A 26,351-nucleotide genomic window follows, 5' to 3' on the forward strand; every position below is an offset into this window, starting at 1 on the left:
TTCCAATTGGCTGTTGTGACACGACGTGGTCCGTGATTGGCTATGGCGCCAAGCCCAGAGCCTACAGAATGGAAGGGTGGGAGTCTCGCGCCTCTAAAGCCCGCCTTTCCTGACAGATAAAGGTCGTCTCTGGTGAGTCAACGGGCGGAGCTAAACTGACCGTGATTCATACCGTCGCGGGATGCCCGAAGGTGGAGCACCACGTAAGAAGATGACCCGAAGTTGCTCTGCAGTGGGCTGCACTACCCGGGACACCGTGCTGAGCCGGGAGCGCGGCCTCTCCTTCCACCAGTGCGTGTGAGAGTTGGCTCGGAGCCGTCAAACTCCCCGCAGGGCCTGGCAGGCTGTAGGCCGGGGCGGGGCGGGGCGGGCAGTGCGTCGCGCCGCGACGTGACGTGCATAGCGTGGGGGCGTGGGAGCGGAATCGGGCAGCTTTTTGAGAATGGAGGTTTTTCTCCTGCTTAGTATTACCCTCGAGCGGCTGATTGTTTCTCGCTACCTACTGTAACTTGCCTATGAAATTTGGACACGGTCTCGCTCCGTTGCCCAGGCAGGAAGGCAGTGGCCTCATCACAACTCACTGCAACCTCTGTCCTGGGTTCAAGCGATCCTCCTGCCTCAGCCTCCAATTGCTAATTTTAATATTTTTTTGTAGAAACAGGGTCTTGCTTTTGCTCAGGCTGGTTTGGAACACCTGGCCTCAAGTGGTGCTTCTGCCTCGTCCTCCCAGAGTGCAAATGCCTAATAGGCTTTTAACCTGAGTTACTGGAAAGGAGCCTTGCTTTCTTTCTTTTTTTTTTTTTGTAGAGACAGAGTGAGAGTCTCACTCTATGGCCCTCAGTAGAGTGCCGTGGCCTCACACAGCTCACAGCAACCTCCAACTCCTGGGCTTAAGCGATTCTATTGCCTCAGCCTCCCGAGTAGCTGGGACTACAGGCGCCCGCCACAACGCCTGGCTATTTTTTGGTTGCAGTTTGGCCGGGGCCGGGTTTGAACCCACCACCCTCGGTATATGGGGCCGGCGTCTTACCGACTGAGCCACAGGCGCCGCCCAACAGCCTTGCTTTATTATGATGGTCTTTACGAGAGCTGTTGAAGGCAAGAGCGTCCATTAGAGTGCGTGGCATGAATACAGACCCGTGTCTACCGGTACTGCCTGCCATTGCTCTGATTTAGACTGAATTTGATTATGGCAAGGAGATTTCGTTTGGCTCAAGGGTGGGCAGAATTTCAGAGCAGTCTTATCTGAACCCACATCTGTGGTCCACATAGGATAGGACATTCAAATCCACGTTTAAGTCTTATAGGAAGCAGGGTGGACGCGGTCATTCACGCCGCCTATAATCCTAGCACTTTGGGAGGCTGAAGCGGATGGATCACCTGAGGCCAGGAATTCAAAAAACAGCCTGGGTAGCACAGTAAGATCCCTCTATACAAAAATTTAAAAATTAGCTGGGAGTGGTGCAGCAACGATCCGGTTGAGCTGTGATGGTGCCACTGCACTTCAGCCTGAGTGACATAGTGAGACCCTGTCTCAGAAGGAAAAAGAAAACATCTTCACATAAAAAAAGACTTCAAAAAGAGAGAGCCTGTTAAGATGTTTATGAGATGTATTGAGTTAAACAAAGAGAGCACGTTTATGGGAAGATCTAAAAGAGTTTTCTGGGTGGAGATGAGGGTAGGGAGTAGCACTTTAAGAATAACAATGGAAAAATGTAAAGAGATGGAAAGTACAGGTTTATAATGTAGAGTGGAAAAGTACTTTGAAGACAGATATTTTAAAAATTTAGGGGCGGTGCCTGTGGCTCAGTGAGTATCAAGGGTGGCCGGTTCAAACCCGGCTGCCGCCAAACTGCAACAAAAAATAGCCAGGCATTGTGGCAGGCGCCTGTAGTCCCAGCTACTTCAGAGGCTGAGGCAAGAGACACGCCTAAGCCCAAGAGCTAGAGGTTGCTGAGTTGTGACGCTACAGTACTCTACTGAGGGTAACAAAGTAAGATTCTGTCTCTAAAAAAAAAAAAAGAAAGAAAGAAAATAAGAATTTAGATGCTAGATTAGGAAGTTTGGGCTATGTGTGGTAGGTCTTTTGTAGTCATTCACTGAGATTTTTTTTTAAATAGCGCACATTCCTCCACTTCAACCGTTACAATTGTATCCTTTCCTGTCTCCTTTGGGACTTTCCCCCTATCCATTAGTTACCACTCTTTATTTCAAACTGCTCTTACTGTTTACTTACCTACAGCCACTAAGCATGCTTACATTACTCTCATTTTGGAACCCAGTTGCACACAACTCTTGAGCCTGTGTGTACTTCCACCCTGCTCTACTAACCTCCTTCCCTTTATTATAAGGCCCCTCAAAACAATAGCATATACCTACTGCCTTAAGTCTCATTGGCTACTACTGTAGCCAGTCAGCTGCCAGCACTGCTCTAAGGAAACAGCACTGACAGAGAGTCACCAGTAATCTTGACAATTTTAGTCAAGATTCGTCCTTCTCTTGACCTGTTTTTAATTTTTTTTTTTTTTTTTTAGGACAGAGTCCCATTTTGTCGCCCTTGGTAGAGTGCTGTGGTGTCACAGCTCACAGCAACCTCAAACTCTTGGGCTCCAGCTATTCTCTTGCCTCAGCCTCCCAAGTAGCTGGGACTACCCCTGCCTGCCACAATGCTTGGCTATTTTTAGAGACAAGGTCTCACTCAGGCTGGTCTCAAACCTGTGACCTCAGGCAATCCACCCGCCTGGGCCTCCCAGAGTGCTAGTATTACAGGCTTAAGCCACCAGCCACCCTGCCAGGCAAATTTTTTTTTTTTTTTTTTTTTTTTATTGTTTGGGATTCATTGAGGGTACAAAGAATTAGGTTACACTGATTGCATTTGTTAGGTAAAGTCCCTCTTATAATTGTGTCCCGCCCCCAAGAGGTGTGCCATACACTTTGACCCCCCCCAACCTCCTCCCCTTAACCTGCTCTCTCATTCCCCTACCCCTCACCATGTATTAGGTTGTCTATTGCCTTCATATTAGAATTGAATACACTGTATTCTTGCTTCTTCCTATTTTTAATTTTTAATGGTTCCTTGAGAATCTCATCTGGATGGTCTGCTATGGTTTTTCCAGCTTGATTTCTTCCCCCTTGTTTCCATTTTCTAGACCTTTTTTTTTTTGAGACAGTCTTAATTGGTTACCCTGGGGTTGAGAGCTATGACATCAAAGCTCATAGCAGGCTCAAATTATTTTTTATTTTTTTTTTATTAAGTCAAATACACATAGATCATGAATACATTTATGCATAGGTGGGGTACAATGTGTTGATTTTTTTTTTATACAATCTGACATTACATCAAACCAATCAACATAGCTTTCACCTCATTTACTTGATTATTGTGTTAAGACAATTATGTTCTAGGCTTAAATTATTGGGCTCAAAATATCCTGAGTAGGTAGGACTACAGGCCCCCACCAAAGTGCCTTTGTTCTAGTTTTTCTATTTTTAGTAGAGATGGGGTCTCTCGCTGTTTCTCATGCTGGTCTTGAACTCCTGAGCTCAAGCAATCCACCCATCTTGCCTCCTAGAGTGCTAGGATTAAAGGTGTGAGCCACAGCATCCACCCTGTTTTCCAGATTTTGGGGAGCAGATTGTCTAAAATGCAAATTTTATTACATTCCTTCCTTGGGAGAAAGATTTTAATCCCTTTGGGCTCTTCAATGCCTAAAAGACAGAATGCAGGCTCCTCTGTAAACCCTTTCCTCATGTGCCCTCTTCTTACCTGAATTACATTCCCTCTGTTTGTATTTGATCATTGTACATGTGTGCTGAATGAACACATGTCATGAGTAGGAAGGAGTCATCTTTGCCATCCTGACACCTAGGAAGTTGTAAGGAGAGCATAAAGACAAGAAAAAGAGTTGAAATACTATTGTGTTAGTCCTGGCAGCAAGGTAATAAGGATTTGTAGTTAGGGCTCAACAAAAAGACAAGATAGGAAGGTCAATATGGGACTGGTCAACTTGCCATTTCCTGAAGCAGCTATCTTGAAACTTGTTGATCGTGGAGCTCCTACCATAAAACAGCTCAAATACATGCCCTGGTATATGAATAGTGATTATTAAATTACATACATGAAGTATTATACTAATATATATTATAAAATGAAACAAAGGATGGGCAAAAACTCATAAAAATAAATTCTAATGTTTAAGTCTCAGTAGATGCACTCTGGGGAGTTAGTGCACTTCCACTGACTTAAGGGGTGTATTGGATCTATATCTTACTAGGGTGTAAGTCCCCTTGTTACCTATCCTCTAGCCATCTCTCCAACTGATCTGTAAGCAATCCTTCTTTCCTCTATATTCCCTTTTCAACTCTTTTAAGCCTCCCACTTATTTATTTATTTATTTATTTTTAGTGCTTTATCAGTCAGTAAGGTTCAAGTAGTTATTTCTATCTCTGTTTTTCATTTGCTTTGAGTGGTCCCTGTCTGCACGGAAAACTCTTATTAAGGCTGAAGCCTCAATAATTATCTGTTCTGGAACTTTCCCCAATATCACCTAGCACCATCACCAGAGTTGTGGAAGAAGTTGCAAGGACATAGGCAAAGGGCTGTGGTGAAAAAACATGAATCAAAATGACTCAAACTGGTGTTGCGGCAACATTGGGGCTCTGTCAAAAACATACACGGCTAATTGTGACATGGGACTGGCAACTTAAAAATTAAAGTGACCCTTTAATTCATCTTCTTATTTGTGTAAGTAAAGATTGTGTTGGTAGAGATTGAGACTAATTTTTTTCCCAACCAAAGAAATATAATTTAGACAGGTTTTGCCTGCATTGGTTGAAAATTCTATTTTTAAACTTTTCATTATGCAATATTTCAAACATACTAATAGGCATAAAATTATATAAAACAAACCCTGTGTGCCCATCACAAGCATTAAGTAGATGTTAACATTTTGCTTTGTTTTAGATTTTTTTCTTTAACACAGAATTAAGTTAAAGACATAATTAAAGCCTCATTCCTCAGTTTTTTTCCTCCCTTTCCAGAGGTAAGCACTGTAGAAGGGCTTTGTTAGCCACTTTTCTGGAAAATATCTGATGTACAGGGAGTTAAAGGCAAATTTCCACCAGTACTATAATAAAGGCATGATCAAGAGGAGGAAAAAGAAAGGATTCTATTACATTGTAAACTCATTTATTATTGTGTATGTGGCCTCAAATTGGTTTGGGATTTTTTTGTACTCCATGTGGCTTTAGACTAGGAAGACATGAATTCCAGGTTCAACTGATAATTTACTTGTGCCTATCCTTGGCTCTGGTCATGGTTTCATCTTCTGTAAGCCAATAAAAACCTGCCTGATAGTTTTTGTAAGACTAAAATCTTAAGTCTTTAAAATATATATAGCACAATATAAATGCTTTAAAAGTGATATTAATTATTATTTCCAACTTAATTTTATCCAGAACTCCAACTAGTCATAGCAGTTAGACCACCTTATTTCCCAACCTTTTTCATGACATTTTACATATAGGCAATATTTATTTAATACTTTGGGGGAAAGTGATAATGACAGTGCTGTTTGGAGTTGGCTTGAAGTAATAATTATAGTACTCAAGGGCTCCAGGTGTCCTAGGCTACCCATGACCTAAGATCAATAGTGGTGGCTGGGTGCAGTGGCTCACGCCTGTGCCCCCAGTACTCTGGGAGGCCAAAGTGGGCAAATTGCCTGAGCTCATGGATTTGAGACCAGCCTGAGCTAGAGCAAGACCCCATCTCTAAAAATAGCTAGGTGTTGTGGCAGGCACCTATAGTCCCAGCTACTTGGGAGGCTGAGGCAAGAGGATCACTTGAGCCCAAGATTTGAGGTTGTGGTGAGCTATGATATCTTGGCACTCTACCCAGAGCAACAAAGTGAGACTCTGTCTCAAAAAAAAAAAAAAAAAAAAAAAAATCAATAGCTATACTCACTAGACATACCAGTTGGGAAGCTTTGCAGCAGAGGATCAGGGTAGTAATATAACTTGGTAAGCCCGTCAACTTTGATAGTTCCTTACATGGTTAGAGACTACACCAATTACGTGGGAAAGCTCCTTCGGAAACATGAGCTGTTAATTATGAAAAGAGATTTGCCTCACCTTCACTGGAAAAAATTTCGTTCTCTCTTGATCAAATAGCATCATCTTCCTGGTACAATAAAATAAAAATCCCAGAAATGGCATTAGTTCTTCCTAGGAAAGAACAAACTTTGGATAATACTTTACAGCTTACAAAGTGCTTTCGAATGCATTTATAGGCTTATGCACTGGTACTACAAGCCCTGTGAAGAAACTCAAAGATTCTGAGCTTCTTCACATGTGTGGTGTGGTGGCTCACACCTCTAATTCTAGCACTCGGATTGCTTGAACCCAAGAGTTCAAGACCAGCCTGAGCAAGAGCAAGACCCCATCTTTACTAAAAATAGAAAAATCAGGCATCTGTAGTCCCAGCTACTTGGGAGGCTAAGGCAAGAAGATCACTCGTGCTCAAGAGTTTGAGGTTGTGAGCTTATGGTGCCGCAACACTCTAGCCTTGGGCAACAGAGACTCTGGCTCAAAAATGATGCCATGGCACCCCACCCAGGGCGACAGCTTGAGACTCTGTCTCTGTCTCTAGAGATGTGTCTGACACCACATAGCTGGTGAAAGGTCATTGAGCCTTAAATGTAAGTTTTTCCATTCAATGTTCTTTCTCAAAGTGAGTAAGACAGTATATCAGAATTATGTTTTCTCATACTGTGATATTATTTCTCTAATAGCTGAGGAAAATAAATTTTCACCAATCTCAGTCCCTAACTACTACGGGCTTTAAAGCCTAAATTAGAATGTGCAAAAGGCACACAGCTCCCTATAAATTTATCTCCAAGGCAAGTCAAAAAGGAGGGTACAGAAAGAATAGTTTTGTGATTTTCATTATGTTAATTTCACAAGTTTGTAAACAATAATTTGGCTGAGATTGAAAAATAGAGAAATGCAAGGTAATTTTTGTAATTAAGGCTAGGAAAAAGTAGTGCCTTAAATAAAGAACAAAACAGGAAAATTGAGCATAATAAGTGTACTTGTTTTCTACTACATAACAAATTACTCTATAATTCAGTGGAAACATCATCTCACACATTGCTGAGGGTCAGGAATTGAGCAGTGGATTAGCTGGATGTTACAGGATACCTCCGAGATTACAGCCATCTGAAGGATCTAACTCACATGGCCCTTGACTGAGGGCTTCAGTTCCTCTCCAACTGGACCTCTCCACAGGACTGCATTTAGCCTAGCAGATAACTTCTCCTGAGTGAGAAAGAAACCTCGGTGCCTTTTATGATCCAGTCTGTGGTCAGTTGTTACCTGTCCTTTTTCCATTCCTTAGCAAATTGCTCCAGCCCATATTAAAGGTTGGGTAGGTGGAGGAACTTAGGCATCACTCCTGGAAAGGAATACTACAAGAATTTATAGACATAGTTTTAAATTGCCATAGGAAAGGAAAAGATGCATATGTTCTTGAATCCTTTAAAATTAAGTGGATTCTATTGAGTGTAGGGAGTGAAGACAAAACGTAGTAGGATATAATTAGTATATGAGACTTGCCCTCATAGAAATTGAGATAGACAAAATCTCTTAGGTATTGAACTTACGGAGTCAAAAAATTTCAAGAGGTTTGAAAAATGAAATCAGATCAAACTTTTAATTGACTGGGCTTTATGTTTATATAAGGCAATTAAATGATGAGTTTATATAGTGCTACTGCAGTGTACTGTAATATTTTCATGTTAATGGACCTTTAATATGATTGCTGTAGATTTCCAACTGATACCATACAGCGCTCAAAATGGATCAGGGCTGTTAATCGTGTGGACCCCAGAAGCAAAAAGATTTGGATTCCAGGACCAGGTGCTATGCTGTGTTCCAAACATTTTCAAGAAAGTGACTTTGAGTCATATGGCATAAGAAGAAAGCTGAAAAAAGGAGCTGTCCCTTCTGTTTCTCTATACAAGGTACTTAATGTAGGTGTAAACAGAACTAAATTACAGGGCCTTTAAAAATAAAGTTAATTCACATTATAGCTAAAATCCGCAGACAGAAAATCCCAAGTCTTAAATCCAATAATAGATTACAAAAGCTTTGAAAATTAGTTTTTTAAAAAATCTTTATATAATGTTAGCATCTTCTCTGGAGCTTTAAAAAAAGTGTATAAATGCAAATCATTCGTCTAGACATATGATTACTAATTAATCATTAAGAGATTACTAATTAATCAAATCAATTAGTAGATTTAAACCACCTTAGAATTCAGGTTTTTTCTTAAGTATGAGACAGCTTTCATAATACTTTTAAATTATCTACCTTTTTGGCTCCTACTGATAGTGTTATTGATCTTGACCAAAAATACACCTAATTATTAGCATTGATATATGAAGAGGTATATGAAAAATAGGCGATTTCTGTAAGTCATTAGTATTGGTGTGACATTCTTATGATTACTTTTATTTTATCCTTTACTCCTTAAACCACAACTCTCAGACATTGTTTTCTGCACAGATCAATTAACAGGAAGCTCTTGGAACTTCAGAGTTTGAATTTGACACTAAACTCACTTCCATGAAGACTTCTCAAATTATTAACACCTTTCTCTAGTACTTTAATCATTTCAGAAACTTTCAACATCACAGTAATATTTTTATATAGATTTTTAAAAACGCCTTGTTTTTTAAACTGTGGCTCAGTTGGTAGGGCACCGGCCCCATATACCGAGGGTGGCTGGTTCAAACCTGGCCCCGGCTGAACTGCAACCAAAAAATAGCTGGGCGTTGTGGCGGGCGCCTGTGGTCCCAGCTACTCGGGAGGCTGAGGCAAGAGAATCGCTTAAGCCCAGGAGTTGGAGGTTGCTGTGAGCTATGTGATGCCATGGCACTCTACCGAGGGCCATAAAGTGAGACTCTGTCTCTACAAAAAAAAAGCCTTGTTTACATGGTCCTAAAGACTAGACATTTTAAAAAATTCATAGATTATGACCTTTTCTTTTGTACCTAACTCTCCATAGCAACCAGGTGAGTGTAGTATTTGTATTTAGTAGTATTTTTACACGTAATCTAACATGATGATTTCTAAAATAAACTTATATTTCTGTCATAGGTTCCTCCAGGTGTACACCTTAAAGGTAAAGCAAGACAAAAAATCCTAAAACAACCACTTCCCAATAATTCTGAAGAGGTTGCCACTGAGGACCATAACTATAGTTTAAAGAGACCTTTGACAATAGATGGAGAGAAACTGGCTGAGGTGCAACAGCTGTTACAAATGTCCAAAAAAAGACTTACCCCTGTAAAAAACTACAGGATGATCAAGAAGAGAAAGGGCTTACGATTAATTGATACACTTGTAGAAGAGAAACTACTTTCTGAGGAAACAGAGTATCTGCTACGAGCTCAGTTTTCAGGTATTTCCCCGGGTAACCTGTAATATTTATAAAATACTCCATTTTTCTGAAACACCTTTAAATATTTGCTGTTGCCTATGAAAACATGTTTTCCGCTGGAAAGTGGAAATTCTCCACAGTGTAAGCAAGAAGAATGAAAAGTAATTGCAGGATTCTTTTATATTTTATGGTTTTCCAATAATAAAAGTAACATTTTTATTATAGGAAAAGCAAAGAAATATTTAAATGAGAAAAATCATGCATAATCCTACTAACCAGAGATGAGATCATACAGTGTTCTGTACTTTTTACTTTTTATAACTGTTCTTGTCCATGGATACGGGTAAACACTTTTAACTGCTACATAATTTATTACCAAAGTCTTTTTACAGTGGAGTTGAACTAGATAATATGCAAAATGTCTTTGAACTTGGGAATTATATTATCTCCACATTAAAAAAAAATGCTATATGGTAGAATATAAACCTGTGGACAAGCCACATAGTCCTCTTCAGGAACTGAATATTTCAAGAGGGACAAAATAATAATTGCTGATTTATTCTTTTTTTCTTTTTTTTAGACAAAGTCTTACTATGTCAGTCTCGGTAGAGTGCCATGGTGTCACAGCTCACAACAACCTCTAACTCTTTAGGCTTAAACGATTCTCTTGCCTGAGCCTCCCAAGTAACTGGGACTACAGGTGCCCACCATGACACCCGGCTATTTTTAGAGATGGGATCTCACTCGTGCTCAGGCTGGTGAGCTCAGGCAATCCACCTGCCTTGGCCTCCCAAGTGCTGGGATTACAGGCGTGAGCCACCTTGGCTGGCCGTTTTTTTTTTTTTGAGACAGATTCTCACTTTGTCACCCTTGGTAGAGTGCTGTGGCACCATAGCTCACAGCAACCTCAAACTCTCGGGCTCAAGTGATCCTCTTGCCTCGGCCTCCCAAGTAGCAGGGACTACACACATTGGCCACAATGCCCAGCTATTTTTAGACACAGGGTCTCACTCTTGCTCAGGCTGGTCTCGAACTCCTGAGCTCAGGCAATCCACTCGCCTTGGCCTCCCAGAGTGCTGGGATTACAGGCGTGAGCCACCAAGCCTGACCTGCTGATTGACTCTTTCACAAAGGCAGCAGAGATGTGGCCTTACACTTTGGTAAAAGAGAGAAATGTCCTTTTTCTATAAACAAGTAGGTATCTCTCTGAAGGAGGAGATCATTTTGTGTTTCTTTAAGGAAGGAAATAGAGGTAACAAATAGGAGTCCCCACCAGGGACAGTGGATTTTTTTTTTTCTGTCAATGGTGGATATGTGTCAATTTGAATACGTGTAGTATTCAAATCCCTAGAAATGTTTCTCCTAATTTTCACCCTCAGATAAATAGTAACCAGAGAACAAAATCAAACAAATTGATGTCCTCATAATCCAGCTACTTAATTTTATATAGTTATTTCATTTTCTTCCTTGTTCCTCTAAAAAATCTCTACTCAGGCTGCCAATGAATAGTAAAACATGAAACTTTTTTTCTACCCTCAAGCTTGTGAAACGATTTAAGATAAATAGCATAAATTGGTCAAGGAGCTATAACCTCTGAACAAACACAGTTAAAATGTGACTATATTTATATTTGAATTTTGATGCCCAGTGCATTTTATACCCAAATGCTATGATCTGTACTTGAAACTGTTACTATTAACATTTTTATCACAAAAAATAAATACATTTATTTTAACAGATTTTAAGTGGGAGTTGTATAATTGGAGAGAAACAGATGAATACTCTACCGAAATGAAACAATTTGCATGTACACTCTACTTGTGCAGTAGCAAAGTTTATGATTATGTAAGAAAGATTCTTAAGTTGCCTCATTCTTCCATCCTCAGAACGTAAGTGAATTACTTTTTAGATGTTAAATAAATATATTCTTTCACTGCATTTTATACATTAAGACTGTTAGCAATCTAACACCCATTTGTTCGTCCATGTTCTTTTTTTAAAAAATTTCTAGGTATGGGCGGCGCCTGTGGCTCAGTCGGTGGGGCGCCGGCCCCATATGCCAAGGGTGGCGGGTTCGGACCCTGCCCCGGCCAAAACTGCAGCCAGAAAATAGCCGGGCGTTGTGGCGGGCGCCTGTAGTCCCAGCTACTCAGGAGGCTGAGGCAAGAGAATCACTTAGGCCCAGGAGTTGGAGGTTGCTGTGAGCTGTGTGATGCCACAGCACTCTACTGAGGGCCATAAAGTGAGACTCTTGTCTCTACAAAAAAAAAAAAAAAAAAATTTCTAGGTAGTATTTTCATATTATCACAACAGCGATATTTTCTTTTTTTTTTTTTGTGATTTTTTTTTTGGCCGGGGCTGGGTCTGAACCCGCCACCTCCGGCATATGGGACCGGCGCCCTACTCCTTGAGCCACAGGCGCCGCCCTTCTTTTCTTTTTTTTGAGACAAAGTCTCACTCAGTCACCCTGGGGTTGAGCACCATGGCATCATAGCTCACAGCAATCTCGAACTCTTGGGCTCAAGCCATTCTTTTGTCTCCCAAGTACCTGGGACTACAGGCACCCACCACAATGCCCAGCTATTTTTTAGAGATGGGGTCTCGCTCTAGCTTGTGCTTGTCTCAAACTCCTGAACTCAAGCAATCTGCCTGCCTTGGCCTCCCAGAGTGCTAGGATTACAGGCATGAGCCAGCCACGGTGGCCAGCAACAACAATATTTTCATCAACAAAATGAAGACACATAGTCTGATAAAATTTTTGTATCTTGCAGATGTTGGAGACATTCTGGATGACAAAATATGAATACTGGAATTTCTAGTGCAGTTCAGCAGTTTTAATATCTGACTACCCTGGAAAATCTAAAACAGTTCTGGATTGATAACTATGGTCTGGGCAAAGCACAAAAACGTGCACTTTTCATAAGCACTGCTGTTGACCTCAATGTAGGTTGTCTGGGGACCAGATTTTCCTTAATAATTTTTTAGGATATCAGATCAAAATACATAAATAGATTTGTAATTCTGTTAGTGCGAAGCAAGTAACACATGACTTTCTAGTAGTGTTGTCTTATAAATTTAATTCTTAATACATAATTTGTACTGTTTTTACCACTGGTTTTACAGACTTTTGTTGTTGTTTTTTTTTTTTTTTTTTGTAGAGACAGAGTCTCACTTTATGGCCCTCGGTAGAGTGCCGTGGCCTCACACAGCTCACAGCAACTTCCAACTCCTGGGCTTAAAGGATTCTCTTGCCTCAGCCTCCCGAGTAGCTGGGACTACAGGCGCCCGCCACAACGCCCAGCTATTTTTTGGTTGCAGTTCAGCCGGGGCCGGGTTTGAACCCGCCACCCTCGGTATATGGGGCCGGCGCCTTACTGACTGAGCCACAGGCGCTGCCCGACTTTTGTTTTTCTAAGAGTGAGACTCTACTCATCCAGGCTGGAGTGCAGTGGAATACTCATAGTTCACTACCGCCTTAAACTCCTGGTCTCAAGGGATCTCCCCAGCTCCACCTTCTGAGTAGCAAATTGGCTAATTCTTTTTTAACTTTTTTATAGAGACAGGGTCTTGCTCTGTTGCCCAGGCTGGTCTTGGACTACTGGCCTGAAGTGATCTTCCCTTTGCAGTCTCTAAAGTGTTGGGATTACAAGCAAGCGTCACCATGCCTGGCCTACAGATTATTTTTTTAAAAACATGAATGACGATTTTCTTCCACACACACTGTTAAAATAGTACTAATAAAAATTTTAGAAATAGCGTATTTCCTTCCACTTTTTTCTCTGTGCTTAGATTTACCAGGTTTTTTTGTTTGTTTGTTTTTTGAGACAGAGCCTCAAGCTGTCACCCTGGGTAGAGTGCTGTTGCATCACAGCTCACAGCAACCTCAAACTCCTGGGCTCCAGTGATTCTCCTGCCTCTGCCTCCCAAGTAGCTGGGACTACAGGTGCCCGCCACAATGTCCACCTAATTTTTTTTTTTTTTTTTTTTTTTTGGTTGCAGCCTTCATTGTTGTTTGATGGGCTCGGGCTGGATTCGAACCCGCCAGCTCAGGCATATGTGTCTGGTGCCTTAGCCGCTCGAGCCACAGGCGCCGAGCCAGATTTACCAGTTTTTTTTACCAGATTTACCAGTTTACCAGTGATCTTTTGTATATAAATTTCCAAACTATTTTATCACTCTATTGTATATGCTTTTTATCCATGTTATTTTGAACTGTATAGATAAGTTTTAATAGATGTATATTATCAGATAGTCCCAGCCTACTTAACTCTGGCATTCTGCAACTATTAGACATTTATATTGTTAACATTTTTTAATTGCTATTACATGAACATTTGTGAATAATGCTACCGTCTTCCATAATGTGATTTTACCATTCAGGCTATATATTGTACTACTTATTAGAAATGTCCACTTTCTGTTAAGCAAGAGACATTTTTTTTTTTTTGTTTTTTGGCCAGGGCTGGGTTTGAACCCACACCTCTGGCATATGGGACCGGCGCCCTACCCCTTGAGCCACAGGCACCACCCAGCAAGAGACATTTTTATAGACAGTGTGTTGATATTTCTCTTCTTATACCTTTAAAAATTTTTTGTCTTAATGATATATAACAGTCCTATATATTTGGTGGGTACATGTGATATTTTGACACAAGTGTACGATTATAATGACCAAATCAAGGTTGGGGATACGTTATCACCTCAAACATTTGTCTTTGGTGGAGGGGCTACACCTTTTTTAGTCCATCCATACTTCTGCATTGTTTTTAAAGCATTACTGAGTGGTTTTTCACTGTGGTTTATGTAAGATATTTCACAAGACTTACCATCTTTTTTTGTGTGTGTGGTTTTTTTCATTTCTCATAGTTCTGCATCAACTCTTGGACTAAATCTTCCTGGCAATTCTGGGTCATGCTTAACTCTTCTCTTCATGTCATTTTGCATTTTGTAACCTTTGCAGTGACTTGCATATTTAGATGTGATTCCAATATTCAGACAGTTGCTTATTTCTTTGGTTAATTAAGGTATGTTGTGATAATTATAAACTGTTACACTCAAACAACATCTAAGCATATAAGTACCAGAAAGTGAAAAACACAATACTTCCTTCCCTAAACCTATAAGGTAACTACTGTTAATAGTTTGGTACATACACTCCTAGACTTTAAAAAAAAAATCTTCCTGGCTCGGTGCCTGTAGCTCAGCAGCGAGTGTGCCGGGTACTTGCACTGGGGCTAGTGGGTATGGACCTGGCCTGGGCCTGCCAAACAACAACAAAAATAAACAGCCGGGTGTTGTGGCGGGTGCCTGTATTCCCAGCTACTTGGGAGGCTGAGGCAAGAGAATCACTTAAGCCTAAGAGTTTGAAGTGCTATGAGCTGTGACGCCATGGCATTCTACCAAGGGTGACATAGTGAGACTCTGTCTAAAAAAAAAAAAAAAAATCTTTCTATTTATCCAATAAAATTTCATTTTAGTGGCCATATGTTAGGCTATTATATTAATGGTATCTAGATTTTATCTGAAAATATTGGAGTGGTCAAACATACTTCTTTTTGGTTACATTTCCATTCATTTTCCCATCAATAACTTACCTGTTCTTTACACAGCTATGCTTAAGTAGTAGATCTTTATAATCATCGTATGTAATATTCATCTATTCAATAAATATTTATTGATCAGGAGCTGCCAGTGAGGCAGGAGGAAAACGAGGAGATTGTGATGGCCTGGAAGCCAAGTGTAGAAAGTATTTCAAGGAGGGAGTAGTCCTCTATGTCATATGCTGCTGGGAGATCCGGTAAGATGAGGACAGAGAATTGCCCACTGAATTTTTCAAGATAGAGGCCATTGATGACCTTGACAATAGCAGTTGCAGTGGAGTGGTGGAGAGGTAAACCTAGCTGGAGTGGGTCCAGAGAGACTGAAAGTGAAGCAACAGAGTAAATGATTACGGAATCTTCTAAGGAGTTTTGCTATGAAAGAGAGCAGAAAAATGGATCTCTAGACAGAAAGGAGTATGCATTGATGGGAGGGTGTTTGTTCAAATGTCAGATGTCCCAGCATGCTCGTGGGAATGATCTGGTAGGGAGAGGAAAACTGGTGATGTATGAGTTATAGAAGTATAACATCTAACACCATTGAGGAAGGGAGTCTGACCTTAGGTACAGGAACAGTTCACCCCTTGGAAAAGGAAGAAAAGCAGAAATATAGATTTAAATAAGTTAACAGATTTGGTGGTAGGAGATTAAGATTTTTTTTTTTTTTTGGTTTTGTTTTAAGACATGGGGGTCTTGCTGTGTCACACTCCTGGGCTCAATGGATCCTCCTGCATCAGCCTCCAGAGTTTCTGAAACTGTAGGTACATGCCATCACTTACAGCTAGAAAATGAGTTTTTGTAAGATTGCTTCTGTATTCTCGATGAAATAAGTTACTGGCTGAGAATTGGAGAGGGTGGCATTAGAAGTTTGGAGAAAAAGAACAAAATATGACTAGTCACTTGAAGGTCCAGAAAAGTAAATATTAGAAAAATGTAGTACCAGATTTGTGGTCAAAACTGTTACTTTTCACTCTTTAATGGTGGAGAAACAATTAGATGGTTTATGCTTGGATGATGACAGAGAAAGCCAGACTTAAATTTTTTAAAACCCTGGTTTTGTTAGATAGATACCTCACTAATTTTATTTATTTATGTATTTATTTATTTTTGAGGCAGTCTCACTATGTCACCCTCGGTAGAGTGTTGTGGCCTCACAGCTCACGGCAACCTCAAGCTCCTGGGCTTGAGTGATCTCTTGCCTCAGCCTCCCAAGTATCTGGGACTACAGGTGCCCACCACAACGCCCAGCTATTTTTTGTTGCAGTTGTCATTGTTGTTCAGCTGGCCTGGGCAGGGTTCGAACCCGCCAGCCTCCGTGCATGTGGCTGGTGCCATAACCACTGTGCTACCAGTGCCGAGCCAGGTACCTCACTGATTTTTAATTGTCATACATGTTTCTTTAAATTCTTAGCTACAGCAAACAGCTTTCTAATTTTCTCTGTACTGATGTTGGATCCTTTTCCAATTCTCCCTGAATTCTTTTCATCCAAAACCTTTCCACAGCTGTGTTTTTTATAATTCCAGTACTTTAGGGCTTTAAGGTAGATCACTGTCACAAGTCTTTTTTTCTTTTTTTTGTAGAGACAGAGTCTCACTTTATTTCCCTTGGTAGAGTGCCATGGCGTCACACAGCTCACAGCAACCTCCACCTCCTGGGCTTAGGCAATTCTCTTGCCTCAGTCTCCCAAGTAGCTGGAACTACAGGCACCCGTCACAACGCCCGGCTATTTTTTGTTCTGTCACGAGTCTTTTAAAATAATTTCAGAATATCCTCACCTTTCCTTATTGTAATAATAGTAATACATTTAGGATAGAAAATGTTGGCACAGGGCCAGTCATGGTGGCTCATGCCTATGATCTGAGCACTCTGAGAGGCCAAGGCAGGTGGGTCACCTGAGGTCAGGAGCTCGAGACCAGCCTAAGCAGGAACAAGACCCCTTCTCTAAAAATAGCTAGTATTGTGCCAGGTGCCTGTAGTCCCAGCTACTTGGGAAGCTAAGGCAAAAGGATCACTTCAGCCCAAGAGTTTGAGGTTGCTGTGAGCTGTGACACCATGGCACTCTACCAAGGGCAACAAAGTGTGACTCTGTCTCAAATGAAAACTGAAAATGTAGGGCGGCGCCTGTGGCTCAGTCGGTAAGGCGCCGGCCCCATATACCGAGGGTGGCAGGTTCAAACCCGGCCCCAGCCAAACTGCAACCAAAAAATAGCCGGGCGTTGTGGCGGGCGCCTGTAGTCCCTGCTACTCGGGAGGCTGAGGCAAGAGAATCGCTTAAGCCCAGGAGTTGGAGGTTGCTGTGAGCTGTGTGAGGCCACGGCACTCTACCGAGGGCCATAAAGTGAGACTCTGTCTCTACAAAAAAAAAAAAAAAAAGAAAATGTTAGAGCTCCATGGCCCGATCACTTAGCACGTGGTACTAATATGAAAATGTTGGCACAGTTATTCCATACTTATATTTCCTCTGTGTCTGATTTTCTGTGTTTGTATTGCTGTTTAGTAAACTGACTCCCTATATAGGTTAGGTGCTGTGAGAGAATCAAAGGTAAACAACAGTGGAAGGAACTAATAGTCTTAGAAAAACACTTAGCTCAGCATTGGATGTCTAAGACTGTATCTGTACTAGGCAGAGTTTTAAGCAACCCAACTGACTCCCTATAATGATTCCATAACTAAATTATTAGATATTGGTTTGTTGATTTAAAATATGTTAATGAGAATATAAATTAAAATTGGCTTAACTTTCTGAAGGACAATTTAGGAATATAAATTTTATTTTGACCCACCCAGTTATGTGAAACTGAAGTCCAAAATTTTGTTTTTAATTTCTTATTAAAGTTCAGTTAGTTCATTTATCTATATAAATGCATAGATAAATTTACCTCTGCATCCTACTTCTAGGAATTAAAGAAATGACATAAATATGTGTGTGTTTATGCATGTGTGTACATACACACACATTGTGGTGCTATTTATATTGTCTAAAAATTGAATGTCCTTCCAATACAGGTTGGTTATATTGTTATATAGACACAATATTGTCTATATTGTGTTATATATGTATATATAAATATTGTCTATTGTGTTATCTACTATGTACAGATTAAAAATTTAAAATGTTGCTGTGGGTCAATATTTAAGGACATGCCTATAATGTCACTAGTGGAGCAAAATGGGTTCAGTATAATCTTTGAAAGCTATATCTAGTTATATATACATAAAAACATAGAAGAATACAATGTTTTTACTTTTCTTCTTTATATTTTTCTATCTTGTTTAGCTTTTTCTTAAAAAAAAAAAAAGGATGTCATTTTTCATGATCAAAAAACCTTTTTTCATTTTCAGGGGAGCAAAAGAGTTTAAGAGAAAAATTATTCATGTCCCTGCTATTTTAATTCACAAATTTAGTTTGAGTATACCTAATTCTTAGGTGTAAAAACATTTTTTTTTTTTTGGGAGACAGAGTCTCACTTTGTCACCCTTGGTAGAGTGCCATGGTGTCATAGCTCACAGCAACCTCAAACTCTTGGGCTCAAGCAATTCTCTTGCCTCAGTTTTTCATTTTTTATTAGAGTCGGGATCTCATGTTTGCTCAGGCTGGTCTTGATTTTGGGAGCTCAAGTGATCCACCCGCTTAGGCCTTCTGAAAGGATTACAGACGTGAGCCCGACCTCTTAGGTGTAAAACCTTTAAGAAATAAATCAACAAATCCACATGTCTTTCTGCCTGCTTGACGTTTAAGACATTGATCTAGTAGCTGTGGACATTAAAATACTTGAGGAACACACATTTTCGTATCTGGAGGAAAGTCTATATGTACAGTAGGGGGAAAGAAAATAGAGACATTAAGTAGTTTATTACATACAGTGTATGCAACACAGGTAGTGTCTTTGGTATAATTTGAGAACCCTAAGGCATAGAAATAGGTCTTACTATGTTGCCTAGACTGGTCTCAAAATTTGAGGCCTCAAATGATCCTTCTAACATGGCCTTCGAAATCACTGGGATTACAGTGTGAGCTACCACAACTGACCTGCTGTATTTTTTTTTTTTTTGTAGAGACAGAGTTTCACTTTATTGCCCTCGGGTAAAGTGCCGTGGCGTCACACAGCTCACAGCAACTTCCAACTCCTGGGCTTACGAGATTCTCCTGCCTCAGCCTCCCGAGTAGCTGGGACTACAGGCGCCCGCCACAACGCCCGGCTATTTTTTTTTTTGTTGTTGCAGTTTGGCCGGGGCTGGGTTTGAACCCGCCACCCTTGGTATATGGGGCCGGCGCCCTGCTCACTGAGCCACAGGCGCCGCCCATGACCTGCTGTATTTTTAAATACAAAAAAAAAATCAATGTTTTTGTTACTTACTAAGTATGTCTTTTGCATCCTAAAACTGTTTTTCAAATCCTTTAGTGCATCATGCATTCAATTTAGTGGGTCATAATTGCCATTAAAGTGTATTTTTTATGTATAAATATATATACTACATATATAAATAGACTGAATGTGGTATAATCCTAGCACTTTGGGAAGCTGAAGCAGGAAGATAGCTTGAGCCCAGGAATTGAGGTTGCAGTGAGGTATAAAGACACTACTATGTTCCAGCCTGGGCAACATAGTAAGACCCTCTCTCAACACAACAACAAAAAAACCCCCAATTACAGTTGTACTTCAGTATGCATGGGGGATTGGTTCCAGGGCACCTATCCCAAAATCCTTGTATACTCAAGTCTTGCAATTGGCCCTTGTTATACTCAGGTTTCACAATACTAAGAAGTTTATAAGTGGACCCGCGCAGTTCAAACCTATGTTGTTCAAAGGTTAACTATACATATGCATAATGTAGACACACAAAACTTGTATATGTGAAAGTTCATGATACGCAGTAAGGGGGAATTTTATTTATGAAACCTCTAGGTTGCAGCTAAAATATTTAGAGAGTCCCCTCCTGAAATACTTAGGGAAATACATTAAAATCTCAATTAAATAGAGGTCAGCTGTCCAGGAAGAAACCTCGGTGGCTTAGATTATAGCCTCCAAATCAGAAATCTGACTCAAAAAAAGAAATTTGAGTTATAAAAGTATACATCCATTACAGATGAACACACCTCATTCTCTCCCTCAGAATCCATTCAATCTTATTTTACTTATGTTTGAGTGGCTTATATCTGTAATCTTAGCATTCTGGGAGGCCAAGGCAGGTGTATGCCTGAGCTCAGGAGTCTGAAACCAGCCTGAGCAAGAATGAGATCCCATCTCCAATAAAAATAGAAAAACCAGAAAATTTTTGTTTTCCAAGGGATGAGGTTTTACTGTGTTGTTCAGGCTAGACTCAAACTCCTGGCCTCAAGCAGTTCTCCCACCCCAGCCTCCTTGGAACTATAAGGAGTGTACACCACCATCCCTGGCCTGTTTAATCTTATTCTAGATAGTTACTAACTGTGGCTGTTTTCTTTCCTGATCTATAATAAATTAGAAAGAGTAAATAGAAGTAAGAAGAATTGTGAGAATAGACACTAGTGGTAATAGGAAAGAATAATTAGCCATCTGAGAATGGCTATGAAATTTCTTGTGAAAAAAATCCCAAGATACTGGTGCCAGGTAGACTATATGGGGCAAGCAGATGCTGATATTTTAATATCCCTAAGGGTATAGTTTGTTTTTTGTTTTTTTTTTTGTAGAGACAGAGTCTCACTTTATGGCCCTCGGGAGAGTGCCATGGCATCACACAGCTCATAGCAAACTCCAACTCCTGGGCTTAAGCGATTCTCTTGCCTCAGCCTCCCAAGTAACTGGGACTACAGGCGCCCACCACAATGCCCAGCTATTTTTTGGTTGCAGTTCAGCCGGGGCCAGGTTTGAACCCGCCACCCTCGGTATATGGGGCCGGCGCCTTACCAACTGAGCCACAAGGGCCGCCCACTAAGGGTATAGTTTTAAGGCTGTAAAGACTGAGGAAAGTATTGAACCCTTGGGCGTCAAGAAAGCTGGGTTCCAGCTTGGTGCCAGCCACATACACCTGAGCTGGCAGGTTCGAATTCAGCCCAGGCCCGCCAAACAATGATGGCTGCAACCAAAAAATAGCTGGGTGTTGTGGCAGGTGCCTGTAATCCCAGCTACTTGGGAGGTGGAGGCAGGAGACTCACTTGAGCCCAGGAGTTGGAGGTTGCTGTGAGCTGTGATGCCACAGTACTCTACCCAGGGCGACAGCTTGAGGCTCTGTCTCAAAAAGAAAGAAAGAAAGAAAGCTGGGTTTCACTTTTGTTCGTAACTAACCGTATAGCATGGGCCAAATTGCTTAACCTCTCCTTCTGTCCGAGTTTCCTAATCCGGAAAATGGGGTAGATGTTCTCAAAAGTTCCTTTCCCTTAGCTGGGCCTTGTGGTGGGCACCTGTATCCCCAGCTACTGGGGATGCTGAGGCAAAAGGATCGCCTGAGCCCAAGAGTTTGAGGTTGCTGTGAGCTATGACGCTCTGCTGAGGGTGACAAAGTGAGACTCAATTAAAAAAAAAAGTTCCTTTCCCTTCAGTAATTTTCTCATTTCTATGAATTTACAGATGAGACTGATTGTGATCTACATTGTAAACAGGTCAGTTAGAACAAACAGGGAAGTTGGGTTGTTAACTTTTTAAAGAATAAATGAGAAATTTAAGATACCACTACTTTGTGTTTCTAAGTTAGTGTGTTATCTATTTCATTATAACTACATGAATATATTCCTGAAGATATCTGTAGAATTTGGTTACTTATACTTGGCTTTATTTCTACAGGGATATGAGACCACCATTTAAGGCATTTTTCCCTTTTATCTTTTAAATCTTTTCATTTCTTCACTTAAGTTTTGTACTTTTCACTTTTTATATATTCTAGGTGGCTATCCAAATCCCAACCCAGTCCAGGTTTCAACAGCAACATTTTTTCTTCTCTTCAGCAAAGAGTAGAGAATGGAGACCAGCTGTATCAGTACTGTTCATTAATAATAAAAGGTGTATCTCTCAAGCAACAACTTCAGTGGGATCCCAGTAGTCACAGTTTGCAAGGGTTTATGGACTTTGGTCTTGGAAAACTTGATGCTGATGAAACACCACTTGCCTCAGAAACTGTTTTATTAATGGCAGTGGGTATTTTTGGTCATTGGAGCACACCTCTTGGTTATTTTTTTGTAAACAGAGCATCTGGATATTTACAAGCTCAGCTGCTTCGTCTGACTATTGGCAAACTGAGTGACATAGGGATCACAGTTCTCGCTGTTACATCTGATGCCACAGCTTACAGTGTTCAAATGGCAAAGGCATTGGGGATACATATTGACGGAGACAACATGAAGTGTACATTTCAACATCCTTCATCTTCTAGTCAGCAGATTGCATACTTCTTTGATTCTTGCCACTTGCTGAGATTAATAAGAAATGCATTTCAGAATTTTCAAAGCATTCATTTTGTTAACGGCACAGCCCATTGGCAGCACCTTGTGGAGTTAGTAGCACTAGAGGAACAGCAATTATCAAATATGGAAAGAATCCCAAATAAACTTGCAAATTTGAAAAATCATGTATTGAAAATGAATTGTGCTGCCCAACTCTTTAGTGAGAGCGTAGCTAGTGCATTAGAATATTTACGGTCATTAGGCTTGCCTTCTTTTCAAAACTGCATTGGTACCATCCAGTTTTTACGCTTAATTAACAATCTCTTTGACATATTTAATAGTAGGAATTATTATGGAAAGGGACTTAAAGGGCCTCTATTGCCTGAAACTTATGGTAAAATATGTCACGTGTTAATTGAAGCCAAGACTATTTTTGTTACGTTATCTGACACTAGCAGTAATCAAATCATTAAAGGTAAGCAAAAACTAGGATTTCTGGGATTTTTACTTAATGCCGAGAGCTTAAAATGGCTTTACCAAAATTACGTTTTCCCAAAAGTCATGCCTTTTCCATATCTTCTGACTTACAAATTTAGTCAAGACCATCTGGAATTATTTCTGAAGATGCTTAGGCAGGTATTAGTAACCAGTTCCAGCCCTACCTGCGTGGCATTCCAGAAAGCCTACCATGATTTAGAGACTCGATACAGATTGCAAGATGAAGTTTATCTAAGTGAAGTAAGTATCCTTGACATTTCAGTTGCTCGAAGGAAAGACTTGGCTCTTTGGACAGTTCAACGTCAGTATGGTGTCAGGACTACAAAGACCCTCTTTCACAAAGAGGATATTTGCAGAGACTGGTCTGATTGTTCACTCACTGAGGCTTTGCTAGACCTGTCAGATCATAGGCGAAATCTCATCTGTTATGCTGGTTGTATTGCAGATAAGTTATCAGCTCTCTTAACTTGTGAGGACTGCATCGCTGCACTGTATGCCTCGGATTTCAAAGCCTCTAAAAGTGGGTCACTGTTATGTGTTAAAAAGAAGAATGGTTTGCATTTTCCTTCAGAAAGTCTGTATCAGGTCGTAAATATTTGTGAGCAAGTTGTACGAACCCATTCAAGAATGGCAATTTTCGAACGAGTTCCTAAGCAGAGGGAACTGTATCTTCAACAGAAAATACTATGTGAGCTTTCTGGGGGTATTTTTGTAGATTTAGATGAGCATCTCTTTGATGGAGAAGTGTGTGCCATCAATCACTTTGTCAAGTTGCTAAAAGATATAATAAAATGTTTCTTAAATATCAGTAAAGATGTAGCTCACTGCCCTTTAAAACATCATTCAGAAAGAATCGAGATGAAAACTTTATCAAGGAAACACTGATCATCCTTACAGGATTACGAATGTTCAAGTTTTGCTAATGTCGATAAATCCAGGCATTTGCTGAGTAACAATGGAGAGCCATTCAAATGAGAGACCTAAATATATTAACTCTTTTATTACAAATACTTAGCCAACATTTTTTTTAGTTCAATTTGCTGTATTTTATAAATTGACCATTCTGCACAGTGGACACATTTACAATTCTGACTTTATAATTTCTGATTATGGATATCATAAAATCTCATACTGTGGTACGTCTTAACAGCATTTATGAATTTTCAAAAATATAGAAAACAGTAAGTCACTGGGAACAGACTAGCCAAGAGGTGTTATCTTTGAATTTACTACTATAAGACTGAGTAATGTGACTAGCCATACTTTTAACTTGTTCAGTTTACTTTAAAAACAAGAATAACAACAAGGAGCTGCCAAAACATTTACTCCTTTTATGAATGGACTACATTTCCTAAAAGAGCTTTGGTTTATAATTCTTAAGAATGTTGACAAGATACCTATAAAACTTTGAATATAATTTTTACTACAATATGAAAATGAAGTTGTAATTTGAAAATTAGGCTAAAGCAAATCATATCCTTCAAAAATCCCTTTGTCCCAGGCTATCCTAAAGCAGAAGGACTTATACTTTATCAGGCAGAAAGAAAGTACATGAACCATGAGATTATTCCCTGTGCTGCAACCAAGCGGGGCAGTCCAATCTAGGAAGAACATAGGTAATAAATTTTCACTATTTGTTGCCCCTGGACTTCAAAATACTACTTTAGAATAAAAGGGTGGATACTTACTCGATTACTGTTGGAAGAGCCCACTGCTCATCAGAAAATAGGGAGAAGCCTTTATTTCAACTTCTCTTTCCAAAGTCTACTCGTGTTTGCAAGGAGGCTAAAATAATGAAACACATATTGAGTGAATGTTGAGTGAATAATGGAAGATCACAGCACACAATTCATAAATTGGAAAAAGATGTTTAAGACAATGGATATGAAAAACTTGTCTATTATGTAATGGATTTTTTTCAGAAGTTTAGAAGAAACTTAGAGGTGGAAGCTTACTAAGGACAATTTTCTCACTCATACCCACATTTGAAAAGATAAATAGAAAAACATCCAGGTACATATACTTTCACAGATGAGTGCATTTTAATGGATGGAAGAAGAAATAACACATTATTCAGATGTTTTTGTAAAACATCTACTCTTTATCATTGAATAAATATTCATAAAGCATAATTAATATGTAAACTTATAACTGCTAAGAAATTAATGAAGCAGCAAAAGTATATTGAAATTCTTAAAAATATATTTTGATATATTTGTTTATACTACCTCAAACAAAGGCTTATGTTTTGAAACATAACCGATGTGCTACATTTTTTAAAAAAACCTATTGCTGAGAAGTCTGCATATTGGGTTTTTGTTATATTTGCAAAGAGTTGAGTTTAAATACACCAGAATAAAATCTTATTTAAAGGAAGCCTGTTTGTAAATCACCACTTTTTTTTTTTGTAGAGACAGTCTCACTCTATGGCCCTCGGTAGAGTGCCGTGGCATCACACAGCTCACAGCAACCTCCAACTCCTGGGCTTAAGCGATTCTCCTGCCTCAGCCTCCCGAGTAGCCGGGACCACAGGCGCCCGCCACGACGCCCGGCCATTTTTTGGTTGCAGTTTGGCCAGGGCCGGGCCTGAACTTGCCACCCTCGGTATATGGGGCTGGCGCCCCGTAAATCACCACTTTTAACTTACTGCTTATAAAAACTCAAGATTTGAACCTGATCTTTATGTAAAGTAAGGTTCACATCTGTAGTTTCAACCCTTTCATTCATGTGAGTTATGTACTAAAATCAGCTGTATTTTAAAAAATTGGTGTTTTACATTATTTCTTCAAGTGCTAGATAAATTGGGAAAACACTGAAAATAAGAGTATTTCCTGCACTGCCTTTAGCCCAATTAATTGCTCCTGCACTTGTGAAAGGGTTTAAAGATTTATTTGATAAGCTTTATATTGAAATAAATCATATTCACATTTCTAGGGTAATTTGGTTATAATTTCTACTCTGCATCTTTGTCATTTTTGTTCTTCAGAGAAAAGTATTCCTTTTAAAAATTTATCCTTCCTACTTTCCAGCAAATAGTGCTGCAACAACTGAACATCCATATGCAAAATAATTAACTCAAAATGAGTCAGAACTTAAAATCTAGGCAGTAATGCTGGCCAGGCATGGCGGTTCACACTTACAATCCTAGCACGTTGGGAAGCCAGGAGTTTGAGACCAGGTTGAGCAACATAATGAAACTCCCCACCCCCATCTCTACAAAAAACAGAAACTTCAGCCAGGTATGTTGGCTCCTGCCTGTAGTCCTAGCTGCTCTGAAGACTGAGGCAGGAGGATTGCTTGAGCCCAGGAGTTTGGAAGTTGTAGTGGGCTGTAATGATACCACTAGCCAGGGCAACATAGTAAGACCCCTTGTTTAAAAAAAAAAAAAAGGTAACTGGGCGACGCCTGTGGCTCAAGGAATAGGGCGCCAGTCCCATATGCCAGAGGTGGTGGGTTCAA

General features: G+C 40.1%; 1 protein-coding gene across 2 annotated transcripts; it reads left to right on the forward strand.

The window, feature by feature from the left end:
* Window positions 1-95: 95 nt before the first annotated feature.
* THAP9 (THAP domain containing 9) lies at window positions 96-25,092 on the forward strand. Of its 2 annotated transcripts, XM_053596669.1 has the most exons (6): window positions 96-291; window positions 7,823-8,018; window positions 9,157-9,460; window positions 11,178-11,328; window positions 15,719-15,793; window positions 21,899-25,092. In XM_053596669.1, exons 1-6 carry the CDS (start codon window positions 182-184, stop codon window positions 23,775-23,777), a joined length of 2,715 nt encoding a protein of 904 aa, XP_053452644.1. In that variant the 5' UTR covers window positions 96-181; the 3' UTR covers window positions 23,778-25,092. The 2 variants fall into 2 exon arrangements, with proteins under 2 accessions (XP_053452644.1, XP_053452729.1); XM_053596754.1 differs by lacking the exon at window positions 15,719-15,793 and having other exon boundaries at window positions 162-291.
* Window positions 25,093-26,351: the final 1,259 nt, after the last annotated feature.

Source organism: Nycticebus coucang, chromosome 1, assembly GCF_027406575.1.
Source record: "Nycticebus coucang isolate mNycCou1 chromosome 1, mNycCou1.pri, whole genome shotgun sequence".
In the NCBI taxonomy this organism is placed as follows: Eukaryota; Metazoa; Chordata; class Mammalia; order Primates; family Lorisidae; genus Nycticebus; species Nycticebus coucang.

What these genes read in the sequence shown, in the direction of transcription:
- THAP9 (XM_053596669.1), top strand. Translation starts at nt 182, where the DNA reads ATGCCCGAAGGTGGAGCACCACGTAAGAAGATGACCCGAAGTTGCTCT. An exon ending in CGCGGCCTCTCCTTCCACCA is followed by an intron (nt 292 to 7,822) that starts GTGCGTGTGAGA and finishes TGATTGCTGTAG; the next exon opens with ATTTCCAACTGATACCATAC. An exon ending in CATTCTTCCATCCTCAGAAC is followed by an intron (nt 11,329 to 15,718) that starts GTAAGTGAATTA and finishes TTTTGTTTTAAG; the next exon opens with ACATGGGGGTCTTGCTGTGT.